At 50.8% G+C, this 17,723-nt stretch overlaps 1 protein-coding gene and 1 long non-coding RNA gene across 5 annotated transcripts in view; one reads left to right on the top strand and one right to left on the bottom strand.

Moving 5' to 3' along the window:
• LOC140900735 (uncharacterized) overlaps positions 1 to 15,487 on the bottom strand; it is a 37,207-nt gene extending 21,720 nt beyond the window's left edge. For both annotated transcript variants that reach the window (XR_012155709.1, XR_012155708.1), the window contains exons 1-2: positions 14,934 to 15,487; positions 9,996 to 10,073 (exon numbers count right to left, since the gene is read on the bottom strand). This is a non-coding gene — a long non-coding RNA (uncharacterized LOC140900735). The remainder of the gene's footprint in view (positions 1 to 9,995; positions 10,074 to 14,933) is intronic.
• LOC144929565 (uncharacterized) overlaps positions 14,176 to 17,723 on the top strand; it is a 43,851-nt gene continuing 40,303 nt past the window's right edge. For all 3 annotated transcript variants that reach the window (XR_013634840.1, XM_078849487.1, XM_078849486.1), the window contains exons 1-2: positions 14,176 to 14,441; positions 14,947 to 15,001. Coding sequence is in view for 2 of the 3 variants with exons in the window: in XM_078849487.1 (XP_078705613.1) it covers positions 14,213 to 14,441; positions 14,947 to 15,001 (284 nt within the window). In the remaining variant the exon portion in view is untranslated. The remainder of the gene's footprint in view (positions 14,442 to 14,946; positions 15,002 to 17,723) is intronic.

Below are 17,723 nucleotides of genomic sequence, written 5' to 3' on the forward strand. Positions count from 1 at the left end.
TTGTTGCCCTTTTCTGTGCCTCGGTTTCCCCCTTCGTAAGAGGGGGGATAATAGCACTCACTTATGTGCGTTGATTGTTTGGTGTTATCATTATATAATGAAACAGCAAACTGTGCCCCAGGGAAGATGTTCCGTAGCACTGTGCCGCGCTATTCTTAAGAACAGTTTCTTGTGACAAGATGGAGCGGGCATCCCTGGCATGCCGTGCCCTCTGCTGGAACGTTCTGACATAACCTGCATCGCATTTCAGCTGTAGACTGTAACGAGCAGGCCACGCTGTTTCAAAAGAATGGATCATATGACAAAGAGAGAGGACACGCAGGCTTGCACACCAGTGTAAAGTGTATGTAAACTGATGGGGGGAGGGCCAGAGATTGGATTTAGTTGATTCATGTTCGTATGCTGTTGTGGCATCTCTCTCAAGCAGATCTTTTGTTCTTCAAAATCTCAGCTGTTGTTTTAAAAAAACAACCTCTCGAGCTCTCGTGACTGTGAAAAAAAAGCTCTGAAATGTGACTCGAATTGAAGCAACATTGCCTAAGTCTGCAGAGAGCCTGGAAAGATAGCTTGGAGAGGTGTGAACCACCCCCTTCACCTCAGGGAGGAGTTAACACGGTGCTCCAGTGCTGATCAGTTACATTTTGACCTTAACTATTTCATCTCTCCTGTAAGAGAGAAGGGGACGAGTTACGGATTGGCACAGTTCACTGTGAATGACGTCTCATTTTACTACCACAAGTGGCTGGTTTATGGGAGATCCCCCCACTCATATCTCTCCCTGCTTAAGAAGCCAAGCCCAACAACCCCAGCTGCGCCCCCAGCACATTCAAGCCACATCAAGGGGGAGCCAAGCTCGAGCAGACCAGTGGAGCACGACCATATTTTGAACCTCTGCACAGTCTACTGTGAGCAGCATCTCAATCTGGTGACTCAAATGGGCAGAGTTTATTTAGTGGGCAGAACATGGAGGAGACCCCCCACTGCACCTTCTCCCCAGTTTGACCCTAGTGCAGGATGACCATGAATTGGGCCCAGTGTTCTTGGTCCTTTTTTACCATCTTCAGATCTCAAGCATCTTACAGAGATCCCTGAATTAAACTTTACAACATCACACCAGGAGATAGGTCAATACTATGCTCACTTTACAGTTAAGGAAACTGAGGCTCAGTGAGGGGAAGTGACTTGGCCAAGGCCACATGGTGACAACAGGACGGCGAGGGTGGGCTGGAGCAGGGAACAGAACCCAGGAGTCCTGCACCTTAATGAAAGGACTCCCCTTCATCTCTTATAGCAAATTTCCTCACCACCACCTGAAAACAAGCACTCAAAAATGTGGAACCAGTAATATGTGAATGAGTGTAACGCCTGCTTTGGACATCCCCGGGATCATTCTTTGTACCGTAGTCCTTGTCATTTCTAGCTCCCTCGTCTTTGGTCCAGTTGCCCAGTCCTGCAGCCAGGAGCTTCACTGGCTTCAGTGAGATTACCTGCATCCGTCGCCGGCTGAGCCTCTTCAATTAAAGATCACGAGGTGCTAAGATACTACAATGCTTGGAGTGAGAGACATACCTAGGCCCCATTGTCAGAGAAGTCTGAAGGAGGGTAAAAGATCTGCTCCAAACCCTCCAGTTAAAGTCTCATTGTCTCTTTAGGGGCAAGAGGCAGAAAGGGGACTGCTAAGGAAACCGGTGGATTCACTCCGAAATCTGCTGGGCTCAACTGAACCCCGTGTGTGGTTCTCAGTTTCATATGTCCCTAACAACATGGCTCCGTATGGACTGGTTCTGCCATTGCGATCCCTGTCTCCTACTGACATCCTATTGTGCTCTCCAGGGCAGTACAGAGCTGTCCACTCCACCGGGAGTGGTCCCTGCAAAGACTGCACTCTGCAGAGACTGGTGTGACACATCCCCCAACCACCCTTTAGACCCACGGAGCCACAGCCCCACGGATCTTGCATGGAGGGACTTCTGCAGCGTCTCAAGGCTGGGAGAAACGCACCTTACCTGGTTCAGTGGCATTTCTGCCCCATTTACTTCCCTCTGCACCTGTGAGGACAGAGAAGCACCTCCCCCTTAGTAGTTCATCAACTCAAGTGACAGCCATATATCCTTATAAAATAGTTTGCACATAAAATCTCTGCAAAGGCATGTCTCAAATTCCAAGGGAAACCGAAATAACCAGTTCCAGTGATTGCCACAAGGGGGCAGCCAGACATTGCAAAGAACAAGAATCGCTGAAGATCCCAGTTACAAAGATTTCCCATTCCCAATTCGTCAGCCCCCCATGATATTGGGAGGTCACCTCGCAAGGGACAGGACCTCAGCTGGAACTTCCACCCTGGCTGAACCGAGCCAGCAGAATATTTTAGGTGGCAAACGGCATCAAGGGATCTGAGTTATAGGAAGGACCTGACGAGCTTCACTCAGCAGTTGTAGGACATGGTGCTGTGGTTTCACTGGATGAGTCCTGCGAAACCCAGGCCAGCTGAGAGGTGTGTGCTGTAGGGGGCTCTCTCCCCTCTGAGTCGGTGCTGGCCCAGTGTGGTGCTCAGGGGAGGATGCTGCAAGGAAGGGGAGGATGCTGCAAGGACCAGTGTTGGAGTTTCAGTAAAGGGGGACTCTCCTTGTGAAGGTTTCAGAGGAGCAGCCGATGAAGTGAGCTGTAGCTCACGAAAGCTCATGCTCAAATAAATGGGTTAGTCTCTAAGGTGCCACAAGTCCTCCTGTTCTTTCTCCTTGCAAAGTCACTTTGAAACTAAATACCCTCCCTGCAGTTTCAAGCAGACGTGGGATTGGTCTTCACTTCTGATCCCATGGTGTTGCTCTGTGACTGTTAAAGAGGTGCCACGTTCCACCCAGAGCCAGTGGCTTTTCAGCAGCAAGCAAGAGAACCCTGTGCACCATTTATATAGCTTACATATTAAGTCAGTACATTGCCTTAAAACCCTTTGGGACAAAAGCTTCTGCTGTCGATAGAAGCCCTCCTGATCACAGTGCTGCCTTATATCAACCTGGAAAGTCACAACTCTCAATAACTCTATTTGACATTTTCAAATAAAACTGTTTTTGGGGCGCACAATGGAAACAGACACCCTGCAGAAGGTGGCAGTTTCAACTCCCCCCTTTGCCTCCTGGTAGTAACAACATGCCAAGCTGAGCAGTTTAATAAAGAAAGCTGACACTTTAGGTGCAGCTTCTGATTCCTCCTAGTGCTCCAGTAACATTCTCAAGCTCCAAGAAACATAAACCCGGCATTTAACTCGGTCTGAAACTCACCTGAAAGGCAGGAAAGTGAGCCCCCACCCTGTCCCAGACTTGGAATGTCCTGACTTGGATTGGCTGCCCCTTGCAGCGTAGGTATGTCAACGGATTCCCCTGACCCCTCCAACTCCCTGGTGTTGTCACTAAGGGCTATCTGCCTCCTCAGGAAGACATCCCCACTGTTATTCCTTATCCCAAAGGATCCTGTCCAACTGGGCAATGAGGGAGGGGGAGCAGGGAGGAGTCAGCCCTGGTGGTTCCTTAATGAGCTTCCAGAAAATGCATGGCCAGTGCAGCAGATTGCACTGAGGAAACGGTTTCACACGGAGGCAGAGACGGCAGAGTCCAATGGTTAGGGTGCTGGACTGAGTTCTAATCCTAACCCTTCTGCTTTTACACAGAGTCAGACCTGATTTCACCAGCAGCGCCATTCATTTCAATGGGGCTTCTCCTGGAGTAAGGTCTTCCTGGACACAAGGGGATTGATTAGAAGCTGGCCCTGTGTGACCCTAAAGCTGTCTACACTACGGACCTTACAGCGGCACAGCTGTAAGCTCTCCCGTGTAGCCGCTCCGTGCCGATGGAGAGAGCTCCCCTGCTGGCGTATGCAAACCACCCCCGAAGAGCAGCGGTAGGTCTGTCGGCGGAAGATGCTGTCCCACCGGCCTAGTGCTGTCACAGCAGTGCTTTCGTCGGTGAAACTTCTATCAGGCAGGGGGGTGTTTTTTTTCACACCCCTCACCAACAAACATTTTGCCTACAAAAGTGCTCGTGTAGACAAAGCCCCTAAGCAACTCACTTCACCTTCCAGAGCCTCGGCTGGAAAAGGAAATCATGCTCTTGACCCTCCTTTGGAAAGTGCGTTGAGATCTGCAGTTGACAAGCGCTGTGTGAGTCAGCGGGACCATTCGTTTTGGATCCTCCCACTTTATGCCGTGTTTATACCGAGAGACGTACTCAGGAGAGGCACCATAGTTCCCGCGCGCTCCCTCGTCTTAGGCTTACGTTGCAAGCTCTTTGGGGCAGACGCCATCTTTTTATGACATGTTCGTACAGCGCAGTGGGGCTCAGACCCACGACTGGGACCCATAGGCACTACATTAGCATCGACTGCCTGTCCCCTGTAGGTCCAGCTTTGAGTGGGACAATTCCTTCCTGTGTGACAAGGCAGCAGCTCTCCATGTAGTTTGTGTAATGCCTCCCTCCAGACAGGTGATCCGTGAGGACCAAAGCTTGGACCTCCAGATTAAAAGCACAGGCCTCTTCCATTTAAGTTGAAGAAGGATCACAAACTGGTAGCAGTACTAGGCGCCTATCCTTAAGGCCAGTGGTTTTCAAACTTTTTTTCTGGTGACCCAGCTGAAGAAAATTTGTCGATGCCCATGACCCAACGAAGCTGGGGATGAGGGGCTTGGGGTGTAGGAGGGGGTTCCGGACTGGGGCAGGGAGTTGGGGTGCAGGAGGGGTCAGGGCTCTGGGCTGGAGGTGCAGGCTCTGGGATGGGGCCGGGGATGAGGTGTTTGGGGTGCAGGAGGGGTTTCTGAGTTTGTGGGGGGCTCAGGGCTGGGGGTTGGGGTGTGGGAGGGGGTCAGGGCTCTGGGCTGGGGGTGCAGGCTCTGGGGTGGGGCCGGGGATGAGGAGTTCAGGATGTTGGAGGGGGCTCTGGGCTGGGGCAGGGCTGTGGGAGGGGGTCAGGGCTCTGGGCTGGGGCCGGAGATGGGAGTTTGGGGTGCAGGAAAGGGCTCTGGGTTGGGGGGCGCTCAGGGCTGGGTCAGGGGATTGGGGCATTGGGTTGAGGCATGGGCTTACCTCCGGCGGCTCCTGGTCAGCGGCACCGCCAGGGTGCAGAGGCAGGCTTCCTAGCTGTCCTGGCACTGCGGACTGTGCTGCGCCCTGGAAGCGGCCAGCAATAGGTCCAGCTCCTAGGCGGAGGCGTGCCTGCAGCTCCGCACAGCTCTTGCCCACAGGCACCACCCCCCGACAGCTACCATTGACTGTGAACTGACCAATGGGGGTGTAGAGCCAGTGCTTGGGGTGGGGCCATGCGTAGAGCCCCGTAGGCCCCCCGCCTGGGAGATGGACCTGATGCTGGCTGCTTCCGGGGCACAACGAGGTGTCAGAACAGGTAGGGATTAGCCTGCCTTAGCTGGACAGCACCACTGACGGGACTTTTAATGGCTCGGTCGGTGGTGCTGACTAGAGCCACCGCGACCCAGTGCCTGGCATTCCATGGCCCAGTACTGGGTCGTGACCCGCAGTTTGAAAACCACTGCGCTAGGTGGACCAGCCACTAGATAGCGGGGGAGATGGGCCACCCTGGCCGGCCCTGTGGATGAACAGAGGCCTTCAGTCTCTGGCACGTTTTGCCAGTGTGAAATATTATTCCTAATAAAGTTGCTCTCACAGCAGCTGATGGCTAGGAGAGGGTCCCTAGTTTTGGTGGGGGCAGTGTGTATGTGAGTGTGTGTGTGTGTGTGTGTAACCTTCCACGGCCAGGCTGTATCTGTTCTGATCATTAATAGAGTCCTTTAGTCTCCAGAACGGTCGACCTGGCACCTTTCATCAGTGTAAAAATAACTCACTCCGTGATGATTGAGGAACTTGGCTTCCATTGACAATCTCCTTCCGATCAGCTGGGGTGGAGGTGGGTAGCGCTTTGTTCGGCCCATCCCAGTGCGTTAATGGGTGCTGCAGTGCCGCTTTATCGACCTGTTTCCATCTCCCTCTCCCCTGCCCTGACCACAGTCTAACGGTTTCCTGCCCGCACCAGGATGCAGCAGCCTGGAGAGAAGGCTTGTTTTTAACATACCTAAGCACAGCTGTGCCACGGGGCTGCTGCTTCTCCCTCCTGACTCTGCAAAGGGTTGTAAGTTCTGGATTGGGTCCGTGTAATTATTATTATCATTATTTATATTATTGTAGCCCCAGTCATGAACAGGACCCCATTGTGCTAGGGGCTGTACATTATTTCTTCGGTGTATTGCGGTAGTGCCAAGAAGCCCCGGCTCTGGACTAGGACCAGGATTACACGAGGCTCTGCACAGACACAGAACAAAACCCAGTCCCTGCCCCAAAGAGCTTCCAATCTAATTCGGCTGAAGTTCAGGTATGCAGCATTGCCAACTCTCACCATTTTATTATAAGCCGCCATGGAATATTTGGTGTTTTTCTTCAAGTCCCAGGTCCTGGAGGCAGGTGACTAGGTGAGAATTTCACCTTTTCTTTAAAAATAAAAAATAAGTTTCTAGCCCTCAGGATTGCAGAGAAATGCTTGAAATCATGATCCAACTGTAATCGAAAGACTCAAAAAACAGAAGGCAAAGAAAAAGAATTTTAAAAATTATGATTTTTTAAAAAATCTGTCTGTTTAATCCCGTCTTGTTATTTTTGGTGGCCCGGCTCTTGATTTTTGAACACTTCGCATTGGTGATACGGGGTATGAGGCAGAATGAGAAGGAAGCTTCAGGTTCAATGGTGCACAAAAATTGTGAGCTGTTGCTGCTCCAGGGTGGAAAAAGTCTCGTGAGATTAGTTGGTATTGTGCAAGATTTCTGCCATCCTGAATCACTGAAATCTGGTAAAATGAGCTGATATTGTGAGATTTCCACCCTCTTGAATCTAGTGAAATCAGCTGATGTCCCACAAGGTTTCCACCATCTTGCATCACTGAAGTCTGGTGAGAGGGAGTGTCTCCAATGTAACACTGGGAAAAATGACTTGTCCAAGATTGCAAAGAAAGACACATCAGCAGAACCAGGAATAGAACCCATGGATCCTATTTTCCACATCTCAGAGTACTAGATCCACACCCCATCAGCAGTGCTAGAGCTTAAAGCCAGGAGTCTGGCTACCAAGGCCCCTACTCTGGCCACTAGACTGCACTGATACTATCCTCAAAGAATCTTGACTCCTGGTCCTGGATTTTGCCCAAACTCCCTCTCAGAACTGGGAAGGGAACCCAGAGGCCCTGGGTCACAGTCACTTGCTTTCTAAGCACTTGGCCAGAAATGCCAGTTGTTAGTCACTGGAACAAACGACCACGGGATGTTGTGGAATCTCCATCATTGGAGGTTTTCAAGAATGGGTTAGACAAACACCTGTCAGGAGCGGTCTAGAATACTGAGTCTTGCCTTAATGCAGGGGGCTGGACAGGACAACCTATGGAGGTCCTTTCCAGCCCTGCGTTTCTATGATTTGTGTGTGCAAATTCTGCATTATTAACCTGGCTCTTCTTCACACAATCTGCAGCCTTTTCAAGGGGGAAGCAGTTTCTTGTGCCCAATTCTGCCAGGAAGATAACGCTGTCCCCTTTAAGAGACAGCCTCAGTTATCGCAGTGCTGGATGATACCTAAACTGCAGCAGTAACAGCTGCTGTCTGCCACCTGCACGGGGTTATGGGAGATCACAGGAGCTGAGCTAGCCCCATGTGGCCCTGGAGCCTCAGCATCCGGATGCCAGAGCTCTCTCTGCTGCAGCAGGGCGGCCCCTTCCTCTCCCGGCCCAGCTCTTTAGCGAGTCCCACGCACACAACATAAAATCTGCAGGCACGCTCCCTTACACCTACTCCCTTGTGTGCCCAAACACACACTCAGTCTGTACACATATACGCTCCCTTACATGTACACACATTCACAAGCAGACACACACAGGCGTATATTAGCTATATACACAGGGGGAGTCACACAATCTAGACGCATACACACACTCCCTTATTCATATACACACAAATTGTACACACTCATGCACAAAATATATACACACATATACCTGCACAATCTATGCACACATTCCCATATGCACACATTTTCTACACCCCCCATACCTTTCCTTATACACACACATATTAGCTGTACACACACAAAGTCATACACAATCTACATACACACACCCTCCCTTACATGTACATACATTAGCAACACACATATACTTCCATAATACATTTAGACGAAAGAAGTTTGAAAAAAAAAGTCAAACTCCAACATATTGAAACAAAAACATTTCAATTGACCCAGGTTGATTCTTCTTCTAGTTCATCACTTCACAAAATTTTTTGAGGTTTTGACTTTTCATCTTGATTCAGGATGGGAAAATTTTCTAAATCTCAAAAACTCTTTGGGATGGGAAACATTGAACATCCAATATCTATCTATCTATCTATCTCTCTATCTCTGGCCTTGTACGGCTACCCTTAACCCTCTGAGCATCTTCTGTAGAAAACAGAATTGGGAAAAGCAAAGGCATGACTCCCTGGCCCTGAAGAAGCTAACGCCACAAGTTCTGCCCAGCTTGGATCCATCTGTCTGCCTGAGGATCCCCCACTCACATTCCCAACGGCCTCGGGGGAAAACAGCTGCTATTTGCTCCAATTCGTTAATAACGTTTAAATCCAAAGCTTCTCTGGCAGGGAACCAGACAACCCAAAGCCCTTTTGAACGTGGTTGGTTCCCCCCTTGAACTGAGACATGCACAGGAGAAAGCTCCCTCCCCTTGTCCAAGGAGTAGCTTGGTGCTGTGGTTAGGAGACTCGAGGGAGAGGTGCTGTCGGTTTAACTGATGCACATAGCAACTGACACAGTCCAGGGCTTTGGTCAGAACCTGCACAGGCTTTGAGTTCTCTCGAGGCTAACCACATCTCTGAATGTTAGCGATGGAGGACCTGTTATTGGGTTAAAACGTATTGCAGTCATATATAGCATTGCTCTACCTCAGCCTCTCCACTCTGCCTCCTGAGGTTAGTTTATAACAAGAATAGTTTGATCTTCCTTGGCCCTTCCCACACAAGATCACACAGCTCTACAGGCGTTAGCTAAACTAAGCCTTATTACTTCCAGGCCAGCGAGTCAATATTGTTATAATCTATTTTACATGTGGGGAAGTTGTGGCACAGAGCAATGAATTGACTGAATGGCACCAAGGCACATACAGAGATGACCAAAAAAACCAAAACCCCCAAACAAAACTAGACCTAGAACCCAGGAGTCCTGATTTCCAGTTCTCTGCTCTAATCACTCTCTTATGCAGGGCTAAGAACAGAATGCTGGATTTCAGCTGCTACTGCACTCACACCTAGACCACACTTCCCTTCTATAGATGTGAAGAAAAGAACCCAGAAGCCTTGTACTCTAATCACTACCCTCAAAGCTAGAACCCAAGAGTCCTGATGTCTTTCCTCACCTTCTTTCGGTGCTAGATCACACTCTCACCTGAAGCTAGGAATAGAAGCGGGGAGTCTGGATTCCCCGTCCCTTGCTCTAGCTGCTAGAGAACACGCCCTCCCAAAGCTAGGGACAGAATTTAGGATGCCCATTATTCCCCTGCAAGTTACAAGTCACTCCAAGCAGATCTATGCTAGTGCTGTCCAGCTGACCTACAGCATCTGCACTGTTCTTCTGTAATATGAAATAAATCATGACTCCAGAAAAAACTGGCAGCTGCTAAAACTTTCCATCCATCCCCAGTGGGGCTCCTGTTCTTTAATGCCAGGCTTACTGGACCAAAGCATTCGTGCCCCAGTTGTTCACTGGTGCATCAAATTCAGCTTTCAGCTGAAATGTGTTTACTGCATACCAGTGAAAAGGAGGCAATGTGGCCTGGTGGTTGGGGCTGGGGACTGGTGATCAGTGATCAGAACTACTGGGTTCTAGGCCTACCTCAGGGAGGGGAATTCAAGATCTTGCAGCAGTTTAGGTGTCAACACAGTATATGTTAAGGTTCTTAGATTCTAGACTCACTTGTGGAGGATAGGCCAGAGTAGAAGATGAGGATACTTAGGTCCCAGTTTTCCCCCAGCAGTACATGAAGAGCAACCACTAAAATCAGAAAATAAAAATTACAAACAACAATTTTATTATCTAATGCTTCCGTGCTTCTGCTGCTCTCAGTAGCTGCTGCATCCCAGCTGGCTTTGTGGGGTGCAGTGGCCCAAGAAGGCAGACGCAGAGTCTGCCTGAAGGCATCTGGGAGCTGTCAGGAGTCTAAACCCAGCAGAGGGCAGTGTTGGGCAGGACAAGTATGGTTCTGAAGTTGGGGGATGTACCCATCCCTGCCATGACTTTTTGTCTGGCTCTCCAGTGGCATTTTCCACGGGGAATCTCCTTCACTGTGGGTGAGGGGGAATAATCCACAGCACAAAGGTCTAAGAGGGAGAGATCAGAGCTGAGCACTCTGGAGGGATTTGCTTGGTGTTTAAACACAATCACAACCATAGAAAAGAGGGAAAAGGCTTGCTTTCTACTACTATGCATATTACAGCAGTGCCCATGGCCTCCCAGCTTAGATTAGAGCTCCTTTTTACTGGGTGCTGTACACAGAGAGAGAGAGACAGTCCCTGCCCTGAAGAGCTTATTGTCAGGGAAACAATGGGAGAGGAAACTGAGGCATGGAGAGAGGAAGTGACTTGGCCAAGGCCACAGACAGCACCAAAAACAGGACCTAGGTCTCCTGGGTCCTAGTCCAGTGCTTTATGTACTAGACCAAGTTAGCCTAGAGACTAGATAGCAGCCAGAATAGGGTTATCTATACAATCCACTCCCCGTGGCGCTTTCATCCCTTCCCTGAGGGAAACAGTCCTCGCTGATGGGAAATATTTCCGGTCCGTCCGTTCATACTAAATATTCCATCTAGTTATACCACCACTCAAAATTCCTCACCCTCCATTGTGTTCAGGAGAGTCCCAGACTCATGGGCTCTATTCCCAGCTCTGGGAGGAGTGTAGGATCTAGTGGTTAGAGCGAGAGCAGGAATCAGAACTCCTGGGTTCTACTGGTAACTCTGCATGAATTAGTGGTTAGAGCATGGGGGGGACTCAAGATGGCAGAAACCTTGCATGATAATCTCATGAGATTTCTTTCGTCCATTTCATCCAGCTGGTACCCAAGGACACAGCTCCACTGTCCCCATAGACTCTCCCATCTTGAGTCAGGACTTGTAGGGTCTGTTCTCAGCTCCAGGAGTGGTGTGGGATCCAATGGTTAAAGCAGTGGCGTTGAGAATCAGAACTCCTGGAGGGACTGTGGTCTAGTAATTAGAGAAGCAGGGACTGGGACTCCTGACTCCTGATGTCTATTCCAAGGTCTTGCACAAACTTTTTGTGGGATTTTAGATATATTGTTTCCTCTCTCAGTGCCTCAGAGTCAGTGAATGATTCTTCACAACTTGACTGTGAAGTTAATTTAATTAATATTTGTAAAGCCCTTTGAGATCTTTGGATGGAAAGTGCTAGGGAAAGGAAAATGATTATCTTCAATACACAGCTCAGTCCTGAGCTAATTCAACTTCCCAATGCCCCTGTGAACTAGGTCAGTATTACCTCCATTTTAAAGAGACAAAGGCATAGAGCAGAGAAGTGACTTGCTCCCAAGTAATTGTCCTCTGCTTGGATCTTGTAAGGTAGACAACCAATACACCAGGTTATAGCTGGGGTCCTAGTACTCAGCACCACTCCGAGGCATTACTGTCCGTGCTGACCCCATGGGGAGAGCACCCCCTACTCAGTCACCTCACAACGCTCCCAGCAGTACAGTGTCCCTCATTTCTTGCTAAGGCTTTTGGGCAATGCTGACTCAGAAGAAAAAGTGCCCTCAACACGGCTCCTTTCAGGGCCCTGGGTTTTCCTTGCAGTTTTCAATGCAAGAGTTAACCTGATTTGAGTTTGTTCAGTTTTTGAGACCCCAGACTAAGGTGGCATGGAGGCAGGCTGTCTGGCTTGTCAGGAAGTCACAGGGCCACCAATCCCCAGGGCAGCTGGTAAGATCCCAAGACCGCTTCATTGTCTAGTCCTGCTCCAGCCTTTTATCCCAGGAGACCTGACCAGGAAATAAGAGGGCGAGACAGAACTTCAAGTGGGGGCAGAGTGCGGGGGATAACAGCCTGGAAAGGGTATAATTATTATTTACTCTCTCTTGCTGGCACTGGAGACCCAGGAGGTGGGTCATTAGGTAGCAAATAATTAAAGACTCATGGAATAATGTGCAGGTTTCCAGATCCACGGGAGGCTCTCGTGGGGGGCGGGGGGGGATGTAACATGAGAGGATTCAGTTGGGACCCTGCCCATCCCATACTCACCAAAGCAGCCTCCTTCATTATAGCTTCTAGGTACCCCTTCCTGCAAGGGCCTTGGCACCCCTCCTTTCTCCCCCAGGACACATTCACCACACTCACATGCTTTTCTCCAGACCTGGGAAAGGCAACGGGCCTCACTGTCCATTGCGCCCGTGCAAAGTGGGTTTAGAATGGTAGCAGTTTTCTCTGACTCTGCCTGGGGGTAATGACTGCACAAGGGGCAGGGCAATGGAGGATCAGGCCCCTTGCCTGTGTCCTGTCTGGTTCTAGCAAAGCCTGACCCATCTATAGGCAGGGAGCAGTAGGCATCTGTCCAGCACCAAGTGCAGACAGTTTCCCATCCTCACTGGGGCGTCTATGTGCTACCATAACATACATGATAAATCATCTTCTATCCAGATTTAACAGAAACATAATGATAGACATTAGCGATGGAAAACCACCCTCCGCCCCAGTTCCTCTATTCGGCCGGTAGAAGATTATTTACGATTGTACATTTACTAGCATTCTTGCCCAGTCTAGTTCTGATGTCGCAAGGGAAGGAGCAGGAATGGCAGGGCAGGGCACAAGGTCTGCTCCGTGGTTCGGAAGCACAGTGGTGAAAACACCCCACCTCCCTTTTCACTACTGCTGGGACCAGATGAACTAGGGAGTGAATTGGGGTGGGGGCTTGATTTTTACTGGAGTAGCTCCATCGGTGCAGGGCCAGACTCTGATCTCAGTTACTGCGGTGTAAATCCAGAGGGATCCCGTTGACTTTGGTGGAGTTATTCCAAATGCACACTGTCATTGTCAGTGAAACAGAAGCTGGCCCTTGCTACTGCACCAGACTCCAGCACAGCAGGGTGAGCCAAGGGAGGGGTGGCAAGCTCCAGATGGGAATTTCCTGATTGTCATCTGCTTGTCATAGAATCAAGCAGAACAGTCCATCTCCTGACCAGGGCAGGCTTGTTATTCCCTGGGGCTTTGCCCAGCCAGCGTTAAACATCCCAAGGGACGGTGGTACCACCCCTTCCTTCAGGAGCTAGCTCCACTAGCCAACTGATCATTCAATCACTTCTTTTTCTTCTGTCCAATTCATCCACAATTTCTCCTTGCTCATTTCACCCCACTTCACTTAATTCAACCCCCTGGTTCCACCCTAAACAACCCCTCTCCTTCTTAAGGCCAGATCCTGAGCTGGTGTAAGTTGCTCCATTTACACCAGCAGAGGAGCTAGCCCAGACAGACCAGTTTGGTCCCACCCTGACAAGGGAGCCATGCGGTATCATTCGCTACGGGACATTTTCTAGCCTTTTGTCCAGTTTTGAATTAAAACTCCTGCAGGCATGGGGGCTCGGCCAGACTACTGCACAGCTAGGCCTGTCATACTCCACCACCCTGACTTGGACAAGCCTTGTTCCCTTTGCAAAGAGCCGTGGCCCGAATGCAGGGGTCCAGGGGGCGGTGAGGAGAGGATCCTTGGCAAGGATGGAATGAAATCACAGGCCAGGGGCAGGAAAGAGGAGGGGGGACAAATCTCTCCGCCTTCAGTATCCTCAATGGCTGCTTATTGCGCCTTGCAGCCCGGCAGGCTGAGGGTTAAAGTCTGCTACTTGGCAGCTTGTCTGCAACCCCCCCATGTCCAAGAAGTGAATGTTCTAAAAAAAATATCAGTCTTTAGGGCCCGTGGCCAATGAGAAAAGCCCTCGGTTTTCCAAGCGGCCAATCCTGTGACACCATCTGCCCTGATATGACCCCCCCCTCCGCCCCCCCTTCCTGGCTGCCCACCGATGGGATGTGTGTATATATTTATCTATCCATCCACATATGCATTGATCTATATCTGGATTTGACTGGGGCTTAGGGGAGGGGAGGAGAGAGCGAGAGAAGGAGCGCGCGGGTCGGGATGCCCCCAAATAACCTCCCTGAAACTGTAACAGACGAGGAGAGACAACTTCATCTTCTGCCCTCCCCCGCCCAGTGCCTTTACAGGACGGAGCGCAAGAAGGAGACCTCCTTAGAAAGCCCTCGGTTTACTTGTCCTTCTTCCTTCTGTGTTACACATCTGGCTGGCTACCACACACTCCCACTCCCACTCCCACTCCGTTACAACAGCCGCACCCTCGACGCCAGGTGTGAGTATCTTGCCGGGGGTGGGGGGCTCTTGCCTGCGGCGGTGGAAGGGCAGCTAAGGTTTGCGCCGCTTTGCTCCTTCAGCTCCACCAAACGGGGCTCTCCGGGGCTCGAGCTCGGGGAAGGCTCCAGGACTATTCAAGGGTGGGGTTATTTTTAACCCCCCCCCCCACCCACACACACACACTTTTTGTGCCCCCAAACCTTCCCCCAGCTTCCTGATTCCCGCCGCCCCCCCCCCCCCGGTTAGAAATGAGGACCCCCCCACCCCCCCACCCCTTTGCTCCAATTAACTGAGAAACGCGACAACACCACCCGTGAAAAGCGATGGGCCAACGGGAGAAACGAGAGGAGAGAGCCGGGCATAATCTCTAGCGCCTTGAGAGCTGGAAATGCACAAAAGAGAGAGACGTTCCGGCCCAGATCCCCACGTACACCCACACACCCGGCAGGGGAAGCTACCCAGGCCGCTCGGCTTTCTTAACTCGACTTACTTATTTTTTGCAGCTACCGAAATTGCAGCCCGCCCGCCGGCGAGAGCCAGGCTCCGAAGCCAGACGCTGTAAGTAGCGGGTTTGTTTTACTTTACACATCTTTGTGTGTCTGCCCCACCGGGCAGGGGGGAAAGCGGCTTCGGGCGGCCAGGTCCCCAAAGCCTCCAGCGCCGCCCGCCCCCCGCGGCCCCCCTCAGTCCCCGGGCGGAGACCTGCCTCTTGCTCGCTACTGCCCGGGGCTCGGGCGGCGGAGGCGCTGTGGTCCCCCGGCGGCCCGCCTCTGGTGGGGGCAGCCCTCGCCTCCTGATCCGCTCCGACACTTCCCCGAGAGCCGAGAGGGCGAGACAGCTCCTCCTTCGCTCCTCCGCAGCCTCCCCGCCAGCTCGGGAAGGTCAAGGGCGACACTCGCCGCTTTGCCGGCGTCCTCGGGCTTCCCTCCCCACTGGTCTGGCCAGCCGGGGGGGGAAAGGGAAGGTCTTTCCCCTAGTCTGGCTCCGGCCGGAGCCGGTCTGCGGTGCCTGGAAGGTGCAGGAGGTCGGGCTGTCACAGCTCACACACCCTCGCCTGCTGGGGGGAGAGCGAGCGGGCTTTTCTTTTATCTCCTGCTAATATACTGCAGGACGTCTCTCTCTCACGCCCTGCATGTAGGAACTGGTGTTTCTAATGGATGGTAAAGTTTGTGGAAGCCCTTTAGGAATGAAAGGGGTGAGAGAGGTTTGGCTTTTTAAATTTACTGATCAGATGGGAAGGGGATACAAAAGGACAAATCCTTACAGGCTGTAAATTGCCAGCGCTCCATGGCCTATGCTGATTTATACCAACTGAGGATCTGGGCCTGTCTTTATAGGGAAGACCAAGGGGAAATTTACTAATCTTTGGTCCAGCCTGGTACATTGAAGAAGTCAAAGGGGAAAAACATGGTTCTTCAGAAGTCTGTTTATGAGCCAGTGATAAAAAAAACATCCCTGAGCAGAGATGGTTTAGTGCTAGCCACCTCCAGGGGTGGGGGAGGAAAAGGGGAATAAACTCCAGCGGGGGAAATCCTCTCCCATCAGTTCCACAGCTGAAAGCTCAGACCCTCAGTCACCTGGAGGGTTCTTTTGCACATCTGAGTTACAGAGGCTTCACATACAGTGAGAATCAGATATAAAGGGTGGAAGGTCAGTGAACTGGGGAGGATTTCAAGGCATAATTTATTGTTGTCATAGGTAGATACAGGAGTAAGGTTGTAATACACCAGGAGAACCTACTATACTTATGGGGATTGCATATGCAACCTAGACAGATAGACAGGGCCCGGTTCCGACCTCAGTCATGCCAGTGTAAATCAGAAGTAACTCTAGTAACCAATGCAAAACTGGTGTAAGATCAGAACCAGTCCCATAATCTATCGTGTAATCAGTATCTAGTATGACCATTACTAATAATATTATCTGTACTGTGGAATCTCAGCCAGGGACCAGAAACCCAGTATGATAGGCACTGTACAAACACAGAACAAAAAGGCAAAAAGCTCTGTCCCTGAAAAGTTTACAATCACAGATAGATCGTAGAGATAGTAATCTATATCATTTCATCTATAGCTATGGCCAAATTTTGGGTCTGGTCCTCAGCTCTTTCTTATACCAGGGTAAATCAGGAGTAACAGCAATGAAGTCAGTCTGTAGTTACACCAGCATAAAATGCCACGAGGGACGCATCGGGCCCTCTGATCTTAGTGGCACCAGTATAAAACAGGAGTAACTCCGCTGACTTTGCACTGGTATAAGTGAGATCAGAATCTGGCCCCTAGTCTGTCGAACAGTTCCGGATCCTGCAGCATGGAAGGCCCTGGATGAGCATAAAATTACAGAGCCTCATTTATGCATGGAGTAAGGGATAGGTCTCGCCTGTGCTTATTGTTCTACCACCGTTTCAATACCTATCCCTGCTGATGTAGCTTCCGCTGCAGGGTGCTATTTGCCCATACAGACTGGGGGTCAGATGTGCCGGGGTTCTGCTAGCTAGCTCTTATGTTTTGCTTGGCTTTGTAAGGTGACATGCTTGAGAGAGGCTTCACTGCCAGGCAGCTGTGAAGAAGAGGGAGGCAGAAGGGAGGGGCAGGAGAGGCTGGTCCTGGAGAAAGGGCGGCCCTGAATCTGCAAATGATGTGGGCATCTAAGGCTACGTCTACACTAGAAACTACAGCAGTGCTTTGAAATGTGAGTGTGGTCACACACGAGCGCTGGGAGACAGCTCTCCTAGCGCTCCTGGTAACCCACCTCCCTGAGCGCGAGCTGGGAGCACGGCTCCCAGCGCTCGGAGCCTGTCCACACTAGTGCTTTAAAGCGCTCAGACTTGCTGTGTTCAGGGGGGTGATTTTTCACACCCCTGAGCCAGCAAGTTAGAGCGCTATAAAATGTAAGTGTAAAATGTAATGGTGTTAATGAACGGGAAACAATGAGCACATTTAGAGCGGTAAAGGAGAAGATCTGGAAGATCTGGAAGAGGAGGGACAGAGAGTCTGGAGGAGACCAAGTGCCTGTTCTTAATAGATGCCAGCCCCTCCATTCCCTTCTCTGGAATCCTTAAAGGCAGGAAGGTCCCATTCCAGATCAATACCGTCTGCCCGTTTCAGTCTGGAGGTCAGGGGTCAAGTTCATTTCTCCGCAAAGGTGGAATATTGCCTCCCCAATAGACATGTCCTAGCCCTCCCCCGGAGCGTCTCAATGAGCTTCACCAACATTAAACTACTAAGGCTCACCCCACAGTGCACATGATGTGGGAATCATTATTCCTCATTTCCCATAA

This window comes from Lepidochelys kempii, chromosome 20 (assembly GCF_965140285.1).
Source record: "Lepidochelys kempii isolate rLepKem1 chromosome 20, rLepKem1.hap1, whole genome shotgun sequence".
Lineage (NCBI taxonomy): Eukaryota > Metazoa > Chordata > Testudines > Cheloniidae > Lepidochelys > Lepidochelys kempii.